This window comes from Pongo pygmaeus, chromosome 3 (assembly GCF_028885625.2).
Source record: "Pongo pygmaeus isolate AG05252 chromosome 3, NHGRI_mPonPyg2-v2.0_pri, whole genome shotgun sequence".
Classification (NCBI taxonomy): domain Eukaryota; kingdom Metazoa; phylum Chordata; class Mammalia; order Primates; family Hominidae; genus Pongo; species Pongo pygmaeus.
The window spans coordinates 911,894-937,615 of record NC_072376.2 but is presented as its reverse complement, the minus strand read 5'-3'; the positions used below and the strand labels follow the sequence as shown (position 1 = coordinate 937,615).

The 25,722-nt window shown below is 49.6% G+C and overlaps 2 protein-coding genes across 18 annotated transcripts in view; one reads left to right on the top strand and one right to left on the bottom strand.

Annotated features, from left to right (window-relative positions):
- The window catches only part of TMEM175 (transmembrane protein 175), a 34,815-nt gene extending 28,953 nt beyond the window's left edge, over nucleotides 1–5,862 (bottom strand). For 2 of the 3 annotated variants that reach the window (XM_054485929.2, XM_063663461.1), the window contains exon 1: nucleotides 5,606–5,759. The gene's annotated coding sequence lies outside the window, so the exon portion shown is untranslated. Of the gene's footprint in view, nucleotides 1–5,605 lie in introns of all 3 variants that reach the window. The other variant, XM_054485928.2, reaches the window with a different exon arrangement.
- Nucleotides 5,806–25,722, top strand: part of GAK (cyclin G associated kinase) — an 86,070-nt gene continuing 66,153 nt past the window's right edge. For 7 of the 15 annotated variants that reach the window (XM_054485916.2, XM_063663451.1, XM_054485915.2 and 4 more), the window contains exons 1-4: nucleotides 5,959–6,103; nucleotides 23,686–23,747; nucleotides 24,561–24,620; nucleotides 25,472–25,586. In XM_054485916.2, coding sequence (XP_054341891.1) covers nucleotides 5,959–6,103; nucleotides 23,686–23,747; nucleotides 24,561–24,620; nucleotides 25,472–25,586 — 382 coding nt within the window. Of the gene's footprint in view, nucleotides 6,104–23,685; nucleotides 23,748–24,560; nucleotides 24,621–25,470; nucleotides 25,587–25,722 lie in introns of those variants that run through there. The other 8 variants (XM_063663457.1, XM_063663452.1, XM_063663453.1 and 5 more) reach the window with 5 other exon arrangements.

Below are 25,722 nucleotides of genomic sequence, written 5' to 3'. Positions count from 1 at the left end.
GCTGAATAGAAGTGGTTGAGACCAGACAGCCAGCCTTGGCTTGTTCCTGGTCTTAGGGGGAAAACATTCAGCCTTTTATTATTTCATATGATGCTAGCTACAGGTTTTTCACAGATGCCCTTACTATATTGAGGAAGTTTCATTTTACTCCTAGTTTGCTGAGTTTTTTTTTTTTTTAATCAGTAATGGATGTTGGATTCTATCAAATGCTTCTCTGTATCTATTGAGATGATCCATTTTGTTTCTTCACTCTCAAGACTGTGAATTACATGGATATACCTTCAAACGCTAAGCCAACTTTGCCCTCTTGGGATATCCCACTTGGTCACGGTGTACTATCCTTTCTGTATACAGTGTTGGATTCAATTTGCTAAACAACGTTTTAAATGCATTTTCGTGTCTATGTTCACAAGAGATATTATCCTGTAGTTTTCTAGTAATGTCTTTGTGGAATTCTGGTATCAGAATAATGCTGTTAGGAATGATGAGGTGGGAAATAATTCCTTCCTTCAACTTTCTGAGTTTGTATAGAACTGGTATTATTTCTTCCTTCAATGTTTAGCAGAATTCCCAGTGAAGCTATCTAAGTTTGGAGTCTTCTTTTTTTGAGATCGAGTTTCACTCTCGTTGTCCAGGTTGGAGTGCAATGGCAGTCTCAGCTTACTGCAACCTCTACCTCCTGGGTCCCAGTGATTCTCCCGCCTCAGCCTCCCAAGTAGCTGGGATTACAGGCACCTACCACCATGCCGGGTAATTTTTGTATTTTGAGTAGAAATGAGGTTTCACCATGTTGGTCAGCCTGGTCTTGAACTCCTGACCTCAGGTGATCCACCTACCTCGGCCTCCCAAAGTGCTGGGATTACAGGCATGAGCTACTGTGCCCAGCCAAGTCTGGAGTTTTAAGGGAAGATTTGTCAACTATAAATTCAATGCTTTAATAGACATAGAGCTATTTAGGTTATCTATTTCCTTCTTTTTAAAAAACATTTACATTTTTAATTTTTATAGGTATATAGTAGGTGTATATATTCATGGGGTACATGTTCTGATACAAGCATGCAATGTGTAATAATCATATCATGAAGAATGGGGTATCCATCCCCTCAAAAAAAAAAAGATGGTTAGATAACACAAAGTATGTTGCAATGCCTTCACTGCATGCATGTCAGGGCCTCTTTCATCCTTTCATACAACACAATTTCTCTTTTTTTTTTTGAGACAGAGTCCTACTCTGTCGCCAGACTGGAGTGCCGTGGCTCAATCTCGGCTCATTGCAAACTCCAACTCTCTGGTTCAAGCAATTCTCCTGCCTCAGCCCCCCAAGTAGCTGGGATTTCAGGCACACGCCACCATGCGCAGCTAATTTTTGTATTTTTTTTTAGTAGAGACGGGGTTTCACCATGTTGGCCAGGATGGTCTTGATCTCCTGACCTTGTGATTCACCTGCCTTGGCCTCCCAAAGTGCTGGGATTACAGGCGTGAGCCACCGCGCCTGGCCCAACACAATTTCTTCTTAAATGAGCTTTCCAGGAATTTGTTCATTTACTGTAAGCTGCTGAATTTGTTGGTCTAAAGTCCTCAATAATAGTCCCTGATTATCCTTTCACTAGTGATGTCATCTCTCATTCCTGATATTGGTAATTTGTGTCTTGCCTTTTTCTTGTTCAATCTGGCCAGAGATTTTTCAATTTTATTAATCTTAAAGAATCAGCTTTTGGTTTCCCTGATTTTCTCTATTGCTTTTGTTATCTATTTTTTTGAATTCCACTCTGATACTTATTATCTGCCTTCTTATATTCACTTTGGGTTTCATTTCCTCTTACTTTTCTAGTTTCCTTTTTTGTGAGTGTGACAGAGTCTCAGCTTACTGCAATCTCCACCTTCCGGGTTCAAGCGATTCTCTTGCCTCAGGCTCCCAAGTAGCCGGAACTACAGGCGTGCACTGCCACACCCAGCTAATTTTTGTATTTTTAGTAGAGATGGGGTTTCACCATGTTGGCCAGGGGGATCTTGAACTTCCGACCTCAAGTGATCTGCCCGCCTCAGCCTGCCAAAGTGAGCCACCGTGCCCAGCCAACTTTTCTAGTTTCTTAAGGTGACTGCTGAGGTCACTGATTTGAGACTTAACTTTTAATACTGTTTTAGCTGCGTCCCACCAGTTTTAAATGCTGCATTTTCATTTTCATTCTGTTCAAAATACTTTCTAATTTCCTTTTTGATTTCTTCTTTGACCCATGAGTTATTTAAAAGTGAGTTGAAAAAATATACAAAAAACGAAAGTGAGTTATTCAGTTTCTAAATATTGAAAGGATTTTCCAATCTGTTACTGATTTCTACTTTAATATTCAATATCATTCTGGTCAGATAACATACTTGTTTAATAGAACAGAATATGATCAGGCTTAATGTTTTAATGCACTTGAAAAATTGTGTATTCTGCTGTTACTGTGGGGAGTGTTCCATAAACGTTCATTAGGTCAAGTTGGCTGACAGTCATGTTCAAGTCTCCTATATCCTCAGTGATTTTCTGGTTATCTATCCTATCGTTTATTGAGAAAGAATATTCTCCAACTACAATTGTGATTTTTCTCTCTCCTTGCAGCTATTAGTTTATGCTTTGTGTATTTTAGAGCTTTGTTATTAGGTGCATAAATGTTTAGGATTATCAAGTCTTTTCAATGAATTCACCCCTTCATCATTAAAAAGGATCCTCTTAATCTCTTGTAATACTCTTTGCTATGAAATTTAGGAAATCAGTTATAGGGATTAAGACTATAACTTCAGTTTTGGATTTATACATGTTTATACAGGTAGCGGTATCTAAGAGCAAACATCTGAGAGTTCAGATGAGATATGGAGACAGATATTTGGGTTAAGATGGTGTTACTACAGCATCTACTTCAATGCCAGTAAATAAAGGTGCTCCAGAAATATTCGTAAGATAAGTAGTCTGACTCTGGTTTCCAAAGTGATTACAAGGTTTAGAAATGTCCAGCTGATCCCAGGTCATGCCAGTATAAGTTCATGGCCTCCAAATGAGTGCTTAAACGCTCTCATGCTTTCCAGTGAGTTATTCGCTAAGTTTTTCATAATAGCTATTTTAGATCTTTTTGACACTGCTTAAATCTTGGGTTTCCTACTTCCCCTCTCACTTTCAGTTGATGTTTTTCTTTCCTCATTCACAATGAAAACAGAAGTCATTAGAGAATTCCTTCACCTTCATTCCAATAAATACAGAAGGTCACCTGCAACTGCAGCTCATTTTTCTTCCTGAGTGTTTTTCCTATGTCCAAAGCAAATATCTCTACCTATGCTCTGGATGTCATTCCCCTCCTATGTTCTAAGACATAGAAGATATCTCATTAAGATAGAATTATCTTATTATTCCTCTTTTTTCTATACCAGCAAAACTTCTCTCCCTTCCATCAGCTTTAGGCTGCTCAAGAATCTCTCATCTTAAAACATCTCAATACTACATCATCCTTCTAGCTCCCTGGAGCTAAGGATGCTGAATTTGTTGGCCTGAAGTTGTTCATATTCTCCTCCACAGACAAACATTTTGAGTTATCTCCACTTGCCATCTCTACCTCATCATCTCTTCATCCCTCTACTATGGTAATATGTAGCTTCCACCTCATTACTCCAATGAAGCTATTCTTGGTGAGGTCACCAATGATCCCTTGTGAATAAATCCAACACGTATCTTCCATTTCTTTTTCTACTTGACTTTTAAGTGGCATTCGACACTCTTAGCTGCACTCTCTGCCCCAAACATCCTCGTTCCTTGGCTCTGTGACAACACTCTCTTGGTTTTCTTCCTCCTTCACTGACTGCTCTTTCTCCACAAACTGTCTGTTCTCTGAAGATTCTAACCTCTTTATGTCTAGTACACCATCTCTGTTGGTCCTCTCTTCAGCTCCTAGAGCCAACTGCCACCTCTATGCTGAGGATGCCCAGGTATCTGTCTCTAGCAGGGATTCTTTCCTGAGCTCTCAATCCTTCTATTCCACAGTCGACCTGACAAACGCACTGGCTGGAAAAGCCATGACTTGCGTTGAATTTTAGTTGTATCACTTGTTGGCCCTGGCCGAATAATGGCATTGTTGAGCATATTTTCTCATCCCAGAATAAAGGGGGTTAATTATACTGTGCTTTCTTCACAAAGATGTTTTCACTACAATGAACCATTACAGAAAAGGGTGTTGTAAGCAATAATAAATCAGTGCATAAACTAAGCTATTGCTACTGTTATTTTTGTTACATATATTTTTAAAGATCTCATTTGGCTTCATGCAATACTTCATTCCATAAAACAGGTAAGTGTTCCAACGAGCTGAGCCTATTATCTTTTAATGATAAAGATAACACATGTTAGCTTCTGGGACGGCTAAGATGCTGATTTGAGCTTTAGAATCCATTTTTGAGTTGGAGAACAAATAACTCTATTGAAAGGGGTGCAACCTCAAATGAGTATAGGAACCAGGCAGGTAACATACATGAGCCCATCTGGTCAGGCAAATCACTGTGTCTTACCTCAAGGGACCGCTCTAGGTAATTGGTAACACACATCATTTGGGGTCCAATATTGACAGGTTTGATTTTTCCACGGAAGCTGGAAAACTAGGTTTTTAACATTTAGGCCTTTCAATTATTATTATTATTATTTATTTTTTGAGGCGGAGTCTCAGGCTAGAATACAGTGGTGCCTGCCTCCCGGGTTCAAGCGATTCTCCTGCCTCAGCCTCCCGAGTAGCTGGGATTACAGGCACCCGCCACCACGCTCGGTTAATTTTTGTATTTTTAGTAGAAACGGGGTTTCACCATGTTGACCAGGCTCGTCTGGAACTCCTGACCTTAGGTGATCCGCCTGCCTCGGCCTCCCAAAGTACTGGGATTACAGGTGTAAGCCACCGCGCCTGGCATCAGTCTTTAAATGACAGCAACTAATTCACCTCCTGCTACCCACTCCCAACCCCCAAATACTGTGTGGGCCAAAAACTAAAAATGCATCGTCTGTGAGCCATTTCCTCATTATCCGATAAGGAAAGTCACCTTTTCATCTCCAAATGGTTGGGCATTATGAACCCTTCCAAGTGGTTCATGAGGACTTGCTTTTGCGTTGGAAAATGTCAGGGTGCGAATGAACCTTGAGGGTCACAGGGCAGTCTCTGCAGTGTTGTGGTTACCCAGGACGAAGGTTTTTCTAGCCCACGGCTCCCACCACTGGTCACTGCCCCAGCCCAGACCCTGGCCCTCTGCTCGAAGACAGGGAAATGCAGCAGCGTTTCCCCTGCAAACTGCCTGCCTGGCTGCTGGGAAGGGGCTGCCAACCTTACTCACTAAGCGTCACAGGAAACTCCGACCTCCATGAGACAAAAACCAAGTATTTATTGAAAGCTTAACGCACGCTAACTCCTTGTTCCTTAGCCAACTGAGAGAAAAATTCGCGAACCCATTCGCAAACGCGGCGCTAACAGCAAACGGGAGGCTGACTCCACCCAGAGGATGGCGAAGCGCTTAAACCGGAGACACCTGAGAAGGAGCCTCCCACAAAACAGACCAAGTGGGGAACGGTACCGGGAGCTGGGCTGGGGCGCTGAACTACCTGGGCGGGAATCGCCGCGGCGACCGTTCCGCGCACCTCCGCTTGAGTCAGCCCGGCCGGGAGCTTGACAACCGGAAGTCCATCACAAGCCCGGCGACGCCGCGCACGCGCTGTCTCCGTCAGACCTCCGCGCCTGCGCGCGCAGCCGGGAAGTGAGGCCTCGGCGGAGGGGAGGGGGCTGGGCCGCGTCGCCGCCTGACGCGACGCGTCCTCACGCGCGCCTACGTCACGGCGTCGGGGCGGAAGATGGTGCACCTCCGGGCCGGCGGTTGCTGAGCTGACCCGGACGACGAGGGAGCGGGAGCCCGAGCCCGACCACTCCGTCTGCCGCGGGGTGCGGCGCAGCCACCGCCATGTCGCTGCTGCAGTCGGCGCTCGACTTCTTGGCGGGTCCAGGCTCCCTGGGCGGTGCTTCCGGCCGCGACCACAGTGACTTCGTGGGGCAGACGGTGGAATTGGGCGACCTGCGGCTGCGGGTGCGGCGGGTCCTGGCTGAAGGTGAGGCCCCGGGTCGGCAGCGCGGGTGCGGCCGCGGAGTGTTGTCTCCGGGACGCTGGGGGCAGCGTCAGCCCGGAGTGGAAGGGCGTGGGTTAGGGCTGGGGAGGGTCCCAGCGCGGGTCGTGGGTCAGGGTCGGCCAGGGGAGGGTCTCTGCCGAGGGCGTGGGTCAGGGCCAGGCGAAGGTCACAGCGCGAGCGTAGGTCAGTGCCTGCTGGCGGTGATTGCGGAGGGCGAGGCTGGGGCCGGGTCGGGGTACTTTCTTGTCATAGGAGTAGGGTCAAGTTGGAGCAAGGCCTGGGGCTTGGGGAACCCCCTCAGGGTGGGTGGGGGAAGATGTTACGGTGAGGTGGAGGATGGTGGCAGGCAGGGAGCTTGGGTGGGGGCCCACAACGGAGGCTGAGGGAGGGTGCCTAGAAGGTCGACAGCTGGAGTCAGGAGGTGAGCGGTGCAGGAGGTGGGTTTAAGCCTTGGCCTTTTGCCGGACATCTGGGGTTATTGAGCAGGCAGGGACAGGACTGGACTTTGGAGGTTAGGGCTGGTTGTTCTACAGTCCAGGGAACTTGAGAGTTGGTGGGTGCACACGTGTTGCAGGTAGTTGCGGTCGTAGCCTGCGGGGTGGGGGGGTTGGCCGAGGGTAGACAGGGCTGTGTCTCGTGATCCCCGTTCGTCTTTTAACACCTCAGTGTTTCTCTTCCCGGTGAACATCTGCTCGTGTGATTCCGTGTGTAGTACAGGAAGCAGAGCCAGTAGTTGTGACCTATGTAGAACTTGCAGAGTGGACAGGTCACTCGGCTTAAGTCCTCTTGAGTCAGTCTTTAGTCAGTTTTGTCTCTGCATGCCATTTCTAGCTCCCTGGATGTCCTTTCCGTTCACACGGAATCGATCACCAGTGTCAGTGGGTCCCATTCTCTCTTGTGGATTTTTCCTTACATTTTTTGTCCAGTGGTGCCTGGAGGTGTGTCACATTTCACTGGCTGTGAAGTTTATTGGCTTAAACACAGTTGACTTCGGTGCGGAAGCGTAACTCTATTTTGCTGTATTGGCACAGAGAGAGGGAACGAAGTGACACAAAAGCCCTCAACCTCACCAGCTCCCTGGTACCTCTCAGGGCAGTAGGGTTAGCCTGTCCAGGTGCCTGCCCTGTAACCAGACAGGAAACTATCCCAGATAAATTTCTGATTATCACAGAAGGCCTGCGGAGACATTTTGACTGTAGCATTATTACACACTTTGTCTCCATAGTGGTCAAAACCAAACAGATTTTGGGTACGATTTGGTCAGAAAGCTTCTTTCAGAGGTGGGGGCTGAAGTGTGATATTCTTTCACATCTGTTAGAAGACAGATTTCTTTCAGATCAACTCATTTATTCTGAAAATACTAGGTGGTTATCTTCATTCTTTAAGAAGTTCATAGTGGACGAGACTTGGTTTCTGGAACTTCAGACCTGTGCTCAAGGGGTGGAGAGACAGAGGCAGCATAGGGACAGATCCTTGGGGGTGGTACAGACAGTGTGAGCTTTGGGAAGGGGCCAAGCAGAGGATGGCACGGATCAGGGTGGGATGGATGGAGAATGCACCCTCACTGGGGCCCGGAGAGGAAGATTCGTATAAAGAAAGAAGCTTGTGGGTCACTTAGCACCCAGGAAGAAGAACAAGGAAATGTGGGCGGCTGCTGAGGTTGTGCAAAAGAACTTGTTTCCCTTTGCTATCTAGGCGAGTCTGGAGATAAAAATAACCAATGCAATTAGGAGCTGTAGATTTCCTCCTTGTAAACTTAATAGGTGGCCTGCAGCCTCCTAAGTACTTTGAAGCCTCTTTGAACTGAAACGGTGTGAAAGCTGAATTATTTTATATAAACATACTTAAATAAGTTTTGTCTGGACAGCAACCTTAGAACATAGGCTATGGGAGTTCAGGCTGTCTTGTGTGAACATGGTGATGGCCAGTAATCTGAACCCTTGAGTACAGATGTTTACAATTCCAGAATTTTTCAGGTTTCAGAATGATCATTGCAGCATATAACCTGTATATCATGGGATACTCCCAGAGGACTTGGGAAAGTATTCTGTCATTGAATACATTAGTATTTCTGTAATTAAATGAATAAATATTCTCACTGGGATAATTAAAGTCTGTAATTAACCCTGTATCAGTTCATGTCAGGTTTTATCCCAAATGAGGTTATGATAGACCAGGATTTGCTGTCAAGTGAGTTAGGAAAAAATGGTTTTCATAGCTTTTAGGAATTTGGACTTGTGGTGTGAATGGGTTTTCAGGTAGAACTGTGGAACCAGATAGCTTTCTAATTTCTTCAGATTTGTTCTGTCATCTTCCTTTTTTTTTTTAATTTAAGAGACGAGGTCTTGCTGTTACTCGGGATGGATTTGAACTGGGCTCTGGATCTTCCTGCCTCGGCCTCCCAAGTAGCTGGGATTACAGGCATGTGCCGCTGCACCTAGCTAGTCTTCACTTTTTTAAAAGGCAGATTATCAGGAGCACCAACCGTGTCAGAGATGCCCAGGGCAGGTGTATGCTGTGTGTTCTTTGTTTTGGGTTCTGCGTGCCGTTGCTTCTGAAATGGAGCCTGCGGTGCCCTGACTGCAGGGAAATCCACCTTCCCTCTGTGGCTGACTTGAACTCGGGGTTACTGCTAGTGAGGTAAATTGAGGCAGAAAATGAAAACGATTCTGCACAGCCATTGTATGGTTTAAGCGTAACTCGCCTCGTGCGTTTGGTTGGGTGTTACATGTGATTTGAGCCAGCCAGCGGCCCTTGTGTGCCATGCGCAGTGTTAGCTGAGTGGCTGGGCCCGCTCAGGAGCCTTGGGGGTCAAGCTCTGGCCTAAGGAATGGGGAGGGCACAGCCTACTTCCACCCCCAGGGCCACTTGTTTGTGATCCTGGCTCTCCGCCCTTCTTCCTCCTCGACATGGCTTTTGGAGGCTTCCTCCCTTCACTTGCTTAGAATGTTTTGGACTGGTTGAGGGCACTGGGAATATTTGGTACAGACTGACAGTTGCAGAATTGTGTGGTACAGGCAAGACTCTTGGCTGTAAGTTTCAGAAACCCTCCCAGGTGGGCTCAGTGGCAGGGAGGCCCCATGTCTCCAAGGTGGGCTCAGTGGCAGGAGAGGCCGCATGCTGGTCCCACGTGTCCTCCGCAGGGTACACTTGAGATCATTTTGTTTTATTGGAAAGAGTCTGGCTCTGTCGCCCAGGTCGAGTGCAGTGGAGCGATCACGACTCACTGCAGCCTTGAACGCCTGGGCCTACGTGATCCCCCCGGCCTTGGCCTCCCATAGTGCTGGGACGACAGGCGTGAGATAATGTGCCCAGTCTTAGACTGATCTTAAAAGTAGACCCGGCCGGGCACGACGGCTCACGCCTGTAATCCCAGCACTTTGGGAGGCCGAGGTGGGCGGATCACCTGAGGTCAGGAGTTGGAAACCAGCCTGACCAACATTGGCAAAACCCTGTCTCTACTAAAAATACAAAAACTAGCTGGGCGTGGTGGCATGTGCCTGTAATCCCAGCTACTCGGGAGGCTGAGGCAGGAGAATCACTTGAACCTGGGAGGTGGAGGCTGCAGTGAGCCGAGATCACACCATTGGACTCCAGCCTGGACGACAGAGCGAGACTCTATCTCAAAAAAAAAAAAAAAAAAAGTAGACCCTTAGGTTGCTGTGGCGAGCCAGCCTTGTAGCCGACCCTCTTCCCACATAGGATTTGTGACTGAGGGCACCAGCCTCTGCAGCTCTGTGCTGTTCTTTGGCCACCAGGGTTCTGTCATCCTTGCTTCTTTGTACCTCTCCTGGACCCAGAGCCTGAAGCGCGGGGACTGCACTCACCCAGGGAGGGGTGCGGGGCAGTGCAGAGCGCAGGTACCCAGGGAGGGGTGCGGGGCAGTGCAGAGCACAGGTAAGCAGGGAGGGGTGCGGGGTAGTGCGGAGGGCAGGTAACCGGGGAGAGGTGCGGGGCAGTGTGGAGCGCAGGTACCCAGGGAGGGGTGCGGGGCAGTGCGGAGCGCAGGTGAGCGGGGAGAGGTGCGCGGCAGTGCGGAGCGGGGTGCGGGGCAGTGCGGAGCGCAGGTACCCAGGGAGGGGTGTGGGGCAGTGTGGAGCGCAGGTACCCAGGGAGGGGTGCGCGGCAGGGCAGTGCGGAGCGCAGCAGGTAAGCAGGGTCTCTGGGGCTTGGTTAGTTGGTTCTAGGTCATCAGGCCTTTGAGGCCCAGATTCTGCCACAGAGTAGCTGCCCCCGGCGGCTCTCCTCCTACCAGCCTCCTTCACTTCCAAGTTGACAGCTTGATCATCAACATTTGTCCACTTTGACTAGTTCCCAGCGTGAAATAATAACGGTCAGAACCACCACAGCAACACTTGGGGCTCTTCGTATTTGCCGAGCACGGTCCGTAGTGCTTTATGTGGATTGTGTGGTCCTCACAGTAGCCCTGGAAAGTGGGTACTATAATTACTTCTATCTGGCAGAAGAGAAAAGTGATGTTTGCGGAGATTAGTTGCTTGCCAGAGGTCGAGTGGTGGAGTGGGGGCTGGGAGCCCCAGGGAGGTGTCCTTAGGGCCCCTGTCCTAGCCCCCGCTGCTCTGCGCATTGTGCCCTGGAGGAGATGTGTGAGCATATAAGGTAGTAGAGGCTGTTGGGGCAGAGAGTGACAGGCCAACACCACTTCATGCTGGGCTGCGGCTGACCCTTGGCAGGAACAAGCCTGTGTTACTTCTGTGGTTTCTGTCTGTTGACATACAGGGAGGTCACTGTCGGGGAGGACCCCATGGGTGGGCTCGCTGTTCGGGGAGGTCACTGTCGGGGAGGACCCCCTGGGGTGAATTAGCCGTTCGGGGAGGTCACTGTCGGGGAGGACCCTCTGGGGTGGGCTCACCACAGGGGGAGGTGACGGTTGGGCTGGGCCGCTCCCCGCTCCTCCTGCTCCACTCTGTGGACTCCTGGTGAATCGCTCATGGTTGTCTGTGTGGGTGCGCATCCCCGTGTCCCAGTCCGTCCGTGCTGCTGTAACAGAACGTCATACACCGGGGGTTTGTAAACCACAGACGTTTGTTTATTCCTCACGGCTCTGCGGGCTGGAAGTCCAGGCAGAAGGCCCCGGCAGATCTGGTGTCTGGTGAGGGTCCAGCACCTTCTCGCTGTGTCCTCACAAGGCAGAAGGGGTGAGGGAGTGCACTCTGGGGCTTTTTTTTAGGGCGGTAATCCCAGTCCTGAGGGCTCCACCTTCATGGCCTAGTCACCCCCAAGGAGGCCCCACCTCCTAACACCATCACCTTGGATATTAGGATTTCACACAGGAATTTTGGAGGGGACACAGATTCATTCTGTAGTGTTGTGAATTATGTGTGTATTGAAAATGTTGGTATGTAGTATTTTACATTAGGAAAGTGTCTGTTTCTTAAAAGAGGCCGAGTTGGTTAAAAAAGATACTCAGATCTGCCTGAAATGGTCCTGTGATGACCACACTGTCCCCCGGCGCTCTGTCCCATCCCCAGCATGCCCCGTGCATCCTACACGCATCCTGGTGAGAGGTGTCCTCAGCCCCTTGCACGGACGCTGGTGGGCTGTGTGGGGGAAGGTTGCCCAGCTCTGCTCATGGGGCCTGCAGGCTGCTCGGGGGCACCAGACTCTAGTGTCTCAAGTCCTCCGAGTGTCTCCTAGGGGTTTGTTTTATTTAGACATTTTGATGGGTTTAAAAAGTATCAAGCTTTGATTTGTGCCTTTCTGAGTAGCGAGTTTGGTAATGCTTATTTGCTGCTCAGCCTCCCCTTCTGGCATTGCACATTCATATCCTGTGCCTGTTATTTTTTTATTTTTATTTTTTTGAGATGGAGTCTTGCTCTGTTGCCCAGGCTGTAGTGCAGGGGTGCAATCTCAGCTCACAGCAACCTCCTCCTGAGAGCAGCCCCCCGGGCGGAACTCCACCCCCATGACCCACTCAGATCTCACAGGAGAGCACTCACTATCCTTAGAGCAGCCCCCCCAGGGGGAACTCCACCCCCGTCACCCAATCAGATCTCACTATCCTGAGAGCAGCCCCCTGGGGGAACTACGCCCCCATCACCCAATCAGATCTCACAGGAGAGCACTCACTATCCTGAGAGCAGCCCCCCCAGGGGGAACTCCACCCCCGTCACCCAATCAGATCTCACTATCCTGAGAGCAGCCCCCTGGGGGAACTACACCCCCATCACCCAATCAGATCTCACAGGAGAGCGCTCACTATCCTGAGAGCAGCCCCCCCAGGGGGAACTCCACCCCCATCACCCAATCAGATCTCACTATCCTGAGAGCAGCCCCGCCAGGGGGAACTCCGCCCCATAATCCGGTGACCTCCCACCAGGCCCCTCCTCCAACATTGGAGGTCACAAGTGAAGATGAGATTTGCATGGGGACACAGATCCAAACCGTATCTGCTGTTATGAATAAAGATCCAAACCGTGTCCGCTGTTATGAATAAAGATCTAAACCGTATCCGCTGTTATGAATGAAGTTGCTGAGAACATTTTTTTTTCAAGTCTTTTTGTGGACATGTGTTTTCCTTTGTCTTGGGTAAAAAACACCAAGGAGTAGGATTGCCGATTTACAGGTTGGATTTAGGTTGAACTTCACATGAAACAACCAAACCTCCTTCCACAGTAGCTGCACCATTTTACATTTCCACCAGCAGCAGTGGAGAGTTCTTGGCTCTCCACTTCCTCACGTTTCTTGTGGTCTCTCATTTTGATTACGTCCATTCTTGTGGGTGTGCAGTGGTGTCGATCTCATTGTGATTTCATTGGAATTTCCCTGATGATAATGACCTTCAGCAATTTTTTTTTTTGAGATGGAGTCTTGCCCAGGCTGGAGTGCAGTGGCGCCATCTTAGCTCACGGCAAGCTCCATGTCCCGGGTTCAAGCAATTCTCCTGCCTCAGCCTCCCAACTAATTGGGATTACAGGCATGCAGCACCATGCCCAGCTAATTTTGTATTTTTTAGTAGAAATGGGGTTTCACTATGTTGGTCAGGCTGGTCTCAAACTCCTGACCTCAGGTCACCCGCCGGCCTTGGCCTCCCAAAGTGCTGGGATTACAGGCATGAGCCACGGCACCTGGCCTTTTTGTCCATTTTTTATTGGGCAGGAGTTGGGAGAGTTTCTGCTTACTCTGGATACAGGTCTTATGTTTATGTATTTATATAATTTATGTGAGAAAGAGAAGGCAAGCCTTAGCTGTGGTCACTCTGCTGTCCCACGCCAGGCTGCCTCAGGGAACCTGGGCCTTGAGATCTGGCCTGGTTTGAGCATTTGATGTCTCTGTGCCTCCACTCACCGCCCCTCCACTCCCTGCCCTTGAGATGAAGTCTTGCTCTGTTGCCCAGGCTGGAGTGCAGTGGCATGATCACGGCTCACTGCAGTCTTGAACTCCTGGACTCAAGCGATCCTCCCACCTCAGCCTCCCAGGTAGCTGGGACCACAGGCATGCACCACCACGCCTGGCTAATTTTTAATTTATTTCTGGTAGAGATGGAGTCTTGTTATGTTGCCTGTAGGCTGTTCTCAGAACTCCTGGGCTCAAGTGATTCTCCCACCTCGGCCTCCCAAAGTGCTGGGATTGCAGGTGTGAGCCACTGTTCCTGGCCTGTGCCTGTTTCTTAATTGGCAGAGTATGTGTGGTAAAATGTATACAACAGGGTCTTGGAGGTACCCGACATGCCATTCTTTAATGTTTTATACGTTACTATTATTTTTAAATAAACTGTATCATTTTGAGTTCATTGTAGGTTCCCACGCGGCTGTGAGAAAAGATGGAGCACTTTTCTATTTTAGACCCTCGCCTGGTTTCCCCAGTAGTGGCGGTTGGGCTGCCGACCCTGGTGCAGGTGAGGCTGTGGAAGTCTCCATCCCCGTAGGGAGCCCTCGTGCCACCTCTCACAGCCACGCCATTTCCTTACCCTCTGGAAACCTCTAGTCTTTGCTCTGTCTGTGATTTTGTCGTTTGAAGGATGCTGCGTAAGGGGAAGTGCAGAATTCTGCAGGTGATTGTGTGTCAGTAGCTTGTTTCTGGTGGTGAGACTCCTCTGTGTGAGCGTGCGCGGCTTGCCCAGCCAGCCACCCGTGGAAGGACATCTGGGCTGTTTCCTGTTCTGGCTACTACAGATAAAGCTGCTGTGACACTTGCGTATAGGTTTTTGTGTGAATATACGTTTTTATTTCTGGGATAAATGTTTAAGAGTGCAGTTGCTGGTTCATGTGTAGTCATTACGTGTTTAGTTTGTTAGAAAACTGCCAGATTGTTTTCTTGAGTGGCCATACATTCCCACCAGCACTGTAAGGGCGTATCAGGCTGGTTAGGCTGCCATAACAAAATACTCCAGACTGAGTGGGGGAGCAGTAGAAATTCACTCTCGCAGTTCTGGAGGCTTGAAGGCCAAGAGCAAGATGCTGTCAGTGCTGATTCCAGGAGAGGCCTCTTTTGCTGGTTTGCAGATGCTACCTTTTTTTTTTTTTTTTTTGAGATGGAGTCTCGCTCTGTCACCCAGGCTGGAGTGCAGTGGCACAGTCTCGGCTCGCTGCAACCTCCACCTCCTGGGTTCAAGCAGTTCTCTTGCCTCAGTGTCCCGAGTAGCTGGGACTACAGGCGCCCACCACCATGCGCCGCTGATTTTTGTATTTTTAGTAGAGACAGGGTTTCACCATGTTTCCCAGGTTGGTCTCAAACTCATGACCTCAAGTGATCCGCCCGCCTCGGCCTCCAAAAGTGCTGGGATCACAGGCCTGAGCCACTGCGCCCGGCCAATGCTGCCTGTTTGCTGAGGGGATGCTGACATCTCCGGTGTGTCTTCATCTTATAAAGACACCAGTCCTATTGGATTAGGGCCCCGCTAGTATGAACTTATTTATCCTTAATTACTTCAGGGCCCGTCTCCGCATAGGGTCATCCGGAGCTTCCACAGATGCATTTTGGGGGCACACAGTTCAGTCCATAACAGTGAGTTTCTCTTTTTACTCACCAGCGTTTGGCGTCTTGGTTTTTGCTGTGATCATTGTGATATACGTGTAGCGATACCTCCTTGTGGTTTTGATTTGCATTTTCCCGATAGCTTGGGAGTGCTTCTTTGTCATCTGCATATCTTCAGGGGTGAAATGTCTGTTCATGTCTTTTGCCCACTTCCTAATTATGTTTTTTTGATCAAGTTTTGAGTGTTCTTTATTGTAGATTTAAGTCCTTCGTAGACATGGGGTTTTCAAGTATCTGTTCCTAGTCTGCAGCTTGTCTTTTCGTCCCCTAAACAGGATCTTTTTGGAAGCAAACTCAGACCAGTTAATTAAAAAAACAAAACGTGTCTGTTGCAGATCCAAAGTTTTTCATTGTGAAGTCTGATTTATTTTTCCTTTTACGAATCACGCCTTGTCATAGCTAAGGATTCTTAGCTGTTTATCTTGAAGATTTGTCTCCTGTGTTTTTCTGAAAGTTTTAAACCTTCACAGTTGTACATTTATGTCCGTGTTTATTTTGGTGAATTACTGTATGTGGCTGACATTTACATGAAGCTCATTGTCTGGCACCATTTGTGGATCTTTCATGGAGTTGCTTTTGTGCCTCTGTCAGAAATCATCTGGATGGGCTGGGCATGGTGGCTCAGGCCTGTAATCCCAGCACTTTGGGAGGCCAAGGCACCTGAAGCCAGGAGTTCAAGACCAACCTCGGCAACATGGTGAAACCCCGTCTCTACTAAAAATACAAAAATTAGCCAGGCGTGGTGATGAACATCTGTAGTCGCAGCTACTGGGGAGGCTGAGGCAAGAGAATCGCTTGAACCTGGGAGGCGGAGGCTGCAGTCAACTGAGATTGTGCCACTGCACTCCAGCCTGGGTGACAGAGCAAGACTCCGTCTCAAAAAAAAAAAGAAAAAGAAAAAGAAATCACTTGGATTGATTTGTGTGGCTGTTTCTGCGATTTTCTTTCCATTCCAGTCATCTTTCTATCTGTTCCTCTGCCAGTACCACACAGCCTTGATTAATTTAGCTGTGTAGTAAGTCCTAAGATCAAGTCCAGATATTACTATCTTTAAAAATTATGAAATATTTTAAAATGCAGAAAAATAGAGTAACATAACAAACACCTATGTCCTACTATCCAGAATAAACGTTTACCTTTCAACAAAATAGTATCTGGGGCCGGGCATGGTGGCTCACACCTGTAATCCCAGCACTTGGGAGGCCGAGGCAGGGGGATCATGAGGTCAGGAGATCGAGACCATCCTGGCCAACACGGTGAAACCCCATCTCTACTAAAAATGCAAAAATTAGCCGGGTGCGGTGGCGGGCGCCTGTAGTCCCAGCTACTTGGGAGGCTGAGGCAGGAGAATCGCTTGAACCCGAAAGGAGGAGGTTGCAGTGAACCGAGATTGCGCCACTGCATTCCAGCCTGGGCAACAGACCAAGACTCCGTCTCAAAAAAAAAAAACAAAAACAAAAAACGCTCTAAACCTTTTTCACAATTTTGATAGAATAATGTCACAATATTCTTGGAGTTCTGGGACCTTCTCCTTCCTGGTGGCGTTTTCACCACCAGGAGTTTAGTGCACATTCTTCCTGCTCCTCTTCCTTATGCTTTCCCTGCACTGGGTGTGATACTACGTTAGAAATGTTAAAAGTAACATCAGTGATGCTGTGCTTTTTGTTGTTGGGTTGTTTTTTTTTTTTTTTTTTTTTTTTTTTTTTTTTTTTTTTTTTTTTGAGATGGAGTCTCGCTCTGTCGCCCAGGCTGGAGTGCAGTGGCGCGATCTTGGCTCACTGCAACCTCCGCCTCCCTGGTTCACACCATTCTCCTGCCTCAGCCTCCCAAGTAGCTGGGACTACAGGCGCCCGCCACCATGCCGGGCTAATTTTTTGTGTTTTTAGTAGAGACGGTGTTTCACCGTGTTAGCCAGGATTGTCTCGATCTCCTCACCTTGTGATCCACCCTCCGCAGTCTACCAAAGTGCTGAGATTACAGGCCTGAGCCACTGCACCCGGCCTATTTTTGTTTTTTAAGACAAGATCTTGCTCTGTCATCCAGGTTGGAGCACAATGGCTTGATCATAGCTCACTGCAGCCCTCAAACTCCTGGGTTCAAGTGATCCTCCTGTCTCAGCCTCCCTAAGCGTTGGGGTTACAGGCATGAGCCACCATGCCCAGCCCTTAGTATACACTTTTGGTCAGGCACCGCTTAGGTGCTGGATGTAGATGTAAACAATGTGGAGGAAAGTTCTGCTTCATGGTGTTTATAGTCTAGCTGAGACAGACGGTAAACAGGTATCCGAGTAAGTGTGTGATATAATGTTAGATATCAGAAAGTGTCAGAAAGAAGGAATAAGTTGATAAAGAGTGGCTGGGATGGGCAGGTGCATTAGGGAAGGCATCGCAGAAGCAGTGAAGAGCAGCCCCTGAGGGACGCAGGGGAGCAAGCCAGGAGGTGCCCAGGGTCAGGGGGCCCCTTCCAGGCCTGTGGTGTGTGGGAAGGCCCGGGGCAGGAATGGGCCTGCTGCGTTTGAGGAAGCACAGTGGTGTCAGTGTGGTGGCTTGGAACCAAGCAGGGGGTGCGGCTGGAGAGGCACCCAGAGACCTGTGGCCCTGCTAAGGCCATGTGGCGCTGAGGCCTTTCGATCCTTCTGTCCTGTTAAGGTCATGCGGCGCTGAGGCCTTTGGAGCCTTCTGTCTTTCTAAAGTCATGTGGCGCTGAGGCCTTTGGAGCCTTCTGTCTTTCTAAGGTCATGCGGCGCTGAGGCCTTTGGAGCCTTCTGTCTTTCTAAGGTCATGTGGCGCTGAGGCCTTTGGAGCCTTCTGTCTTTCTAAGGTCATGCGGTGCTGAGGCCTTTCGAGCCTTCTGTCTTTCTAAGGTCATGCGGTGCTGAGGCCTTTGGAGCCTTCTGTCTTTCTAAGGTCATGCGGCGCTGAGGCCTTTGGAGCCTTCTGTCTTTCTAAAGTCATGTGGCGCTGAGACCTTTGGAGCCTTCTGTCTTTCTAAGGTCATGCGGTGCTGAGGCCTTTCGAGCCTTCTGTCTTTCTAAGGTCATGCGGCGCTGAGGCCTTTCGAGCCTTCTGTCTTTCTAAGGTCGTGTGGCGCTGAGACCTTTGGAGCCTTCTGTCCTGCTAAGGTCATGCGGTGCTGAGGCCTTTGGAGGCTTCTGCCTTTCCAGTCATGGCATCTGAAAATGAGAGGAGTTTCAGTTCCTCCTTTTTTTCGTGTTTAATATATTTTTTAATTGAAAGATAAAATTGATGTCTTTGTCACGTACACTATGATGTTTTGAAGTATGTATGCATCATGGAATGACCACATCTAGCCAGTTAACACATGTACTGCATCATAGTTGTCAGTTTGGGAGCATTTTTCAGAATGTAACGTAATCTGCCGTTACTAACTGTATAGTCACCGTGTTGTACAGTGGACCTCTTGAGCTGATTCTTCTTAGCTAACTGAAGTTTTGTGTCTTTTGTTAGTTTTTCCTTTTTGATCTTTATGCCTTTTATTTTCCTAGCTTTCTTGCATTAACTAGGATCTCCAGTAAAATGTTGGCTAACAGTGCTGAGAGCAGACATCTTGCCTTGTTCCTGATCTTAGGAAGAAAACACGATTAAGTCTTATGTTAGAAGTCAGATTTTTGTAGTTGTCGTTTCTAAATTTTGTTGGTGATCCAGTGTTCCCTATTCTGCTAATGTTGTTTACTACAGTGATTGATTTTTTAATGTTACACCAACCTTGCATTCCTGGGATGAATACCACCTGGTCATGACATAGTATCCTTATTATGTTTTGCTGGAATCAATTTGCCAGTATTTTCTTGAGGATTTTTTGTGTCTATGGTAATGAGTGATCTCTTTCCTTAATTTGGTCTTTATACCCTTCTTTGGTTAGTGTTATGCTAACTTCAAGAAATGGGCTGGGAACTCTTCTCCTCTATCTAATGAAAGACTTTATAAGCTTGTTGTGATTTCTTCCTTAAGTGTTTGATGTAATTTAGCAGTGGAGCCATCTATTTTCTATTTTCTATTTCATGGATTTCCATTTACTTCCTTTCATCTGTGTTTTTCTTCACAGATTTATTTATTATTTAAATATTTTAACAGTTGTGTTGAGATAAAAATGAGATATACAGGCTGCATGTTTTAAATGTTTCGGCACGTGTCATGTATGTATGTGTGTGTCACACACTGTATCTGCCACGCTAATCAAGGCAGCAAGCATGTGCGTCGGCGCCACGGTCTCCCTCTTCCCCGCGGTAACCCTTCGCCCTGCTTTCCTGTACCCATCCCAGGAAACCACTGATTGGCCTTCTGTTACTATAGATTCGTTTGCATTTTCTAGAGTTTTCTGTACACTAACTGTATGTGTATGTACTCTCGTTTTTTGGCCTGGCATTGGCCTTCTGTCACTATAGATCTGTTTGCGTTTTCTGTCCACTAACTGTATGTGTGTGTATGTACTCTCTTTTTTTGGCCTGGCATTGGCCTTCTGTTACTATAGATCCGTTTGCGTTTTCTGGAGTTTTCTGTCCACTAACTGTATGTGTGTGTATGTACTTCCTTTTTTTGGCCTGGCATTGGCCTTCTGTTACTATAGATCCATTTGCGTTTTCTGGAGTTTTCTGTCCACTAACTGTGTGTGTAGGTACTCTCTTTTTTTGGCCTGGCGTTGGCCTTCTGTTACTATAGATCTATTTGCGTTTTCTGGAGTTTTCTGTACACTGACTGTATGTGTGTGTGTGTGTATGTACTCTGTTTTTTTCACCTGGCATCTTTTACTCGGCATACTGCCTTTTCATGTGTTACTCATGTTGTTGCGTGTAACAGCAGTTTCCTCCTTTTTATTGCTAGGTAGTGTTACAGGTGTGGATAATTCGTTCATTCACTTGTTGACGGACATTTGGGTTGTTTCCATTTTTAGGCTATTGCACATGAAGCTGCTGTGTACAAGTCTTTGTACGCACGTGTGCCTTCATTTTTCTTGGGTAAATACACAGCAGCGTAATGTCAGGGCTGTATTGTTGATTTATGTTAAGCTTTTTAAGAAATCACCAACATGTTTTCCAGAGTGATTGTACCATTTCCCATTTCCAAAAGCTGTGCATAAGCATTCCAGTCGCTCCACATCCTCAGCGACACTTGGTCTGGGCGGTTTTTAAATGTCAGGTATTCTGCTAGGTGTGGGGTCCTATCTTCGCTGTTTAATAAGTCTGCATTTCTCTAATGGGCCGTGGTGGGACACGTTGTGTACTTGTCACAAGTATATCTTTGGTGATGTGTCTATTCATATCTTTTGCACATTAAAATTTTTGTTGTTTTCTGGGCATGGTGGCTCACACCTGTAGTCCCAGCACTTTGGGAGGCTAGACCCGCCTGGGCAACTTGGTGAAACCTCGTCTCTACAAAGAATAAAAAAATTAGCTGGGTGTGGTGACGCATGCCTGTAGTCCCTGCTTCTTGGGAAGCTGAGGTGGGAGAATCACTTGAGCCCAGAGGTCGAGGCAGTGGATTGTGATAGTGCCACTGCACTCCATCCTGGTGACAGAGTAGGACCCTGTCTCAGAAGAAAAAAAAATTGTTGTTGTTACTTGGATTTTTAAAATATTTTCTCGATAAAAGTCCTTTATTAGGTATATGATTTGCAAAACTTAGTAGTGATTTATCTTTTCATCCTCTGACCAGTTTTCAAAAAGCAGAAATTCCTGAAGTCCATTTATCATTATTTTTCTTTTATGGGTCCTACTTTTGTGCTTATATCTAAAAAATCTCTGCCTAACCTTGGACATGTGGAAGCACAGTTGGTTTTTGTATGTTGCCCTTATATCCAACAACTGTCCTGAATGCATTTATTAGTTATGGTAGCTTTTGTTTTGTAGATTTCACCAGATTTTCTGCATAGATAATCATGTCACCTGCAGATAAAAATATTTTTACTCCTTTTTTCATCTGGATGCCTTTTATTTCTTTTTCTTGACTGATGGCACCGGCGAGAACTTCCTCACAGTGTCGACCATCAGTGGTGAGAACAAGGATGTCCGCCTCCCTCCTGATGTCAGAGGGGAGGATTCGACTTTGCACCACAAAATGCAGCGTTCCTATTGGTCTCTCACAGATGCCATCTATCAGGCTGGGGAGGTTTCTTTCTGTTCCTAGTTTGCTGAGAGTTTTAAATTTCATGATGTAGTTTTTCCACTGCAGAAAGCTAAAAGAAAACTAAGCAAATTAGACCCCCAAAACAATAGAATTAAATTGATTTTCAAATGTTAAACCAACTCTGCTCCTGATGTCTTGTTGGGCTTGGTTTGCTGTTTTATGAAGAATTCTTGGGTCCACATTCGTGAGTGATGTTGGTATGTATTCCCTTTTATGTCTTTTCCTCTTTTGGGCATCGAGGAAGGAGGTCCCCTCTCTTGTTCTGGGTATTGGTGATCTGTCCTCTCTCTCTGGATCAGTCTGTCTAGAATTTATCAGTCTCGTTGGTCTTTGGAGAACTACCTGTGGTTTTGTTTTTCCTTCTGTTGACGTCTGTTCTTAGGTTATTCCTGTTTGTCTTTGGAGTAGAGCAAGTGAAAGGCAGTGGTGTATGCGCTGGGGCCGTGTACGCTGGGGCTGAGTGCGGGGGGCTGTGTATGCTGGGGCTGAGTGCGGGGGGCCGTGCACGCTGGGGCTGAGTGCGGGGGGCCGTGCACGCTGGGGCTGAGTGCGGGGGGCCGTGTACGCTGGGGCTGTGTGTGTGTGTGGGGCCATGTACGCTGGGGCTGAGTGCGGGGGGCCGTGTACGCTGGGGCTGAGTGCGGGGGGCCGTGTACGCTGGGGCTGAGTGCGGGGGGCCGTGTACGCTGGGGCTGAGTGCGGGGGGCCGTGTACGCTGGGGCTGAGTGCGGGGGGCCGTGTACGCTGGGGCTGAGTGCGGGGGGCCGTGTATGGTGGGGCTGAGTGTGGGGGGCCGTGCACGCTGGGGCTGAGTGCGGGGGGCCATGTAAGCTGGGGCTGTGTGTGTGTGGGGCCGTGTACGCTGGGGCTGAGTGCGGGGGGCCATGTATGCTGGGGCTGAGTGCGGGGGGCCGTGTACGCTGGGGCTGTGTGTGTGTGGGGCCGTGTACGCTGGGGCTGAGTGCGGGGGGCCATGTATGCTGGGGCTGAGTGCGGGGGGCCGTGTACGCTGGGGCTGAGTGCAGGGGGCCATGTAGGGGCCGTGCACGCTGGGGCTGAGTGCGGGGGGCCGTGCACGCTGGGGCTGAGTGCGGGGGGCCGTGCACGCTGGGGCTGAGTGCGGGGGGCCGTGCACGCTGGGGCTGAGTGCGGGGGGCCGTGCACGCTGGGGCTGTGTGTGTGTGGGGCCGTGCACGCTGGGGCTGAGTGCGGGGGGCCGTGCACGCTGGGGCTGAGTGCGGGGGGCCGTGCACGCTGGGGCTGAGTGCGGGGGGCCGTGCACGCTGGGGCTGAGTGCGGGGGGCCGTGTACGCTGGGGCTGAGTGCGGGGGGCCGTGCACGCTGGCGCTATGTGTGTTGGGGGCCGTGCACGCTGGGGCTGTGTGTGTGGGGGGGGCCGTGTAGGCTGGGGCTGTGTGTGTGTGGGCCGTGTACTCTGGGGCTGTGTGTGTGCTAGGGGCCGTGCACGCTGGGGCTGAGTGTGTGTGGGGCCGTGCACGCTGGGGCTGTGTGTGTTGAGGGCCGTGCACACTGGAGCTGTGTGTGTGGGGGGGGCCGTGCACGCTGGGGCTGTGTGTGTATGGGGCCGTGTAGGCTGGGGCTGTGTGTGGGGGGGGCCGTGTACACTGGGGCTGTGTGTGTGTATGGGGCCGTGTACGCTGGGGCTGTGTGTGTGTGTGGGGCCGTGTACGCTGGAGCTGTGTGTGTGGGGGGCCGTGCACGCTGGGGCTGTGTGTGTATGGGGCCGTGTACGCTGGAGCTGTGTGTGTGTATGGGGCCGTGTACGCTGGAGCTGTGTGTGTGGGGGGGCTGTGCACACTGGGGCTGTGTGTGTGTGGGGCCGTGTACGCTGGAGCTGTGTGTGTGGGGGGGCTGTGCACGCTGGGGCTGTGTGTGTGTGGGGCCGTGTACGCTGGAGCTGTGTGTGTGGGGGGCCGTGCACGCTGGGGCTGTGTGTGTATGGGGCCGTGTACGCTGGAGCTGTGTGTGTGTATGGGGCCGTGTACGCTGGAGCTGTGTGTGTGGGGGGGCTGTGCACGCTGGGGCTGTGTGTGTGTGGGGGGGCCGTGCACACTGGGGCTGTGTGTGTGGGGCCATGTACGCTGGAGCTGTGTGTGTGGGGGGGCTGTGCACGCTGGGGCTGTGTGTGTGTGGGGGGGCCGTGCACACTGGGGCTGTGTGTGTGGGGCCATGTACGCTGGAGCTGTGTGTGTGGGGGGGCTGTGCACACTGGGGCTGTGTGTGTGGGGGCATGTATGCTGGGGCCGTGTTTGCAGGGGGCGTGTACGCTGGGGCCATTATGTTTTGTAGAAAACTGCTGGCGACAGCCATGAGTCAATTTGCATTTTACTTAGTGAAGGTATTTTTAAAGCCTGATACGTTAAATGAAATCATAGCATTGAACTGACAAGTCTTTTTAATTTTCAGGAGGGTTTGCATTTGTGTATGAAGCTCAAGATGTGGGGAGTGGCAGAGAGTATGCACTAAAGGTAATGAACCATTTAACGCCTTCTCTGGATTTCTGACGTATGTAAAGGGACTCTGTGGTGACGGTGTTTTCAGGGATGCGTCCCTGTTACTTACTTTGTTTCCTTTTGCAGCCTGGACATACTTGTCCCTTTTGCTTCTGCTGAAGCTCAGCAGCCTTGGGCACTGCAGGAGCCTTGGTCTCCAGCTTTGGGCTTCACATTCCTGTGGCCCTGCCTGCCCTGCAGCAGGGGCTGTGCTGGGGGTGACCTCACGGTGGGGTCATGCCTTCTTGGCCTCCATGTGCCAAAATAAGGGCTCTATGAATACAAGGAGTTTAAAAGCTGCTTGTAAAAAATATGTGTTGCTAGCATGTCTGTAAATAGGGGTCACCGTGGGAGGGTCTGTACTGTGCAGTTTTGTCCTGAGACCTAAGAAGGCCCCATTTGCTGTCACCACGCTGGGCACCAGGGCGGCCCCGCCTTTGAGAGTGGGCACGAGTGGGCCTGTTGTCGTGGTCTGCACGCACGCTGCCCCTATGTCTGCAGAGCATCTCCGCTCTTCCTTCTTGTCTATCTCATTTTACTCTGGCCCGTTTGGAGGAAAGGCTCCTGTTTTTGCCTTTTCTTGTGTCCTTGGATCACAAAGATCTTTTGAGGGTCTTGAACCCCCAGCACGTTTTTACAGGGGTCAAAGGTGGAAACACACGAAACGGGGGGAGCTGTATTAGACGCATTGCATTGCTCTCTTGCGTGCTTATGTCTGAGATGACGCATTGGGTGGGGTAGGAAGGTAAACTTACTTTCATCTTTTGTGTGTGCTGTTTCCTGATACAGAGGCTACTATCCAATGAAGAGGAAAAGAACAGAGCCATCATTCAAGAAGTTTGTTTCATGGTATCCTTTTCCTGGAACCAGGAGCCAGCACGGTGGCTTTGGCAGGCACAGGCCTGCGTCAAGCTGTGACCGCCAGTGGCCGAGAGGCTACTCTGTGACGTTGTCTTTCATGTGTTAGAGTCGGCTTTTTGCTTTTACCTGACTTAGCTGTAGGTGACTTCTAGTAAGAAGCAGTTTTTTCTGTTTTTTTACTGCCAGGGTAGTCGTAGAAGATTCAGAAGTGTTGGGAATGGAGTTGTTCCCACCCAAGAGGTCTCCCTGCCCAGTGGATGGGCTGGTTGCCACAGGGGGCCCTTGCCCGGCCCGGCCCCCTCAGCTCTTCCGGAGACCTGGCTGAGAGCCGTGCAGCTGGCCTGGCTCCACAGGCCCCGATGTGGCTTGTCCTCAGCCACCCCTCGTCCCTTCTCAGGCTGTCCAAGCATGACTGGGCGGGGCATCTCCCAGCGCTGACGGAGGATCTGGGGCTGCACTCCCTGTCCACTGCCACATGCCCCTCCTGAGCCTGGAGTCGTCGGCCTTGGCTGCCCTCAGACTCTGCCTCTCTTTCCTCTCCTAGCTCTGTTCACTCGGAGAGCCCGCTGGCTGCCTGAGTGTGGGTTCAGGTGGACACAGCCGCTCCGCAGCCTCCCTGCGCACAGCCCCCTGAGGGCCCTGCCTCCTCCTGCCTCCGTCTGCCTTTCTCTTGGTCGTCCACTGTTCTCTCCCTCATCTTCTGCTCTGACGTCTGAAATTGTAAGGGGATTCGATTCAAGTATTCTGGCTTCAGTGTGTTAATATTGTATACATTTATTTTAAGTGCACAGAACTGTGGACATGGTTATGTACATTCTCCTTTAACAAGACAACTGCAGAAAAAGCTTTCCGGCCACCCGAACATTGTCCAGTTTTGTTCTGCAGCATCTATAGGAAAAGAGGAGTCGGACACGGGGCAGGCTGAGTTCCTCTTGCTCACAGAGCTCTGTAAAGGTAACGTCCTGTGAAGGCCGGCTTGGTGCCATCTAACCCAGCAGAGGCCGGCTTGATGCCTCCTAACTCAGCTGCATGGCTGTGAAACATGCCCGGCATCCTCTCTCAAGCTATGTTGGTCTTAGCGGGAAGCACG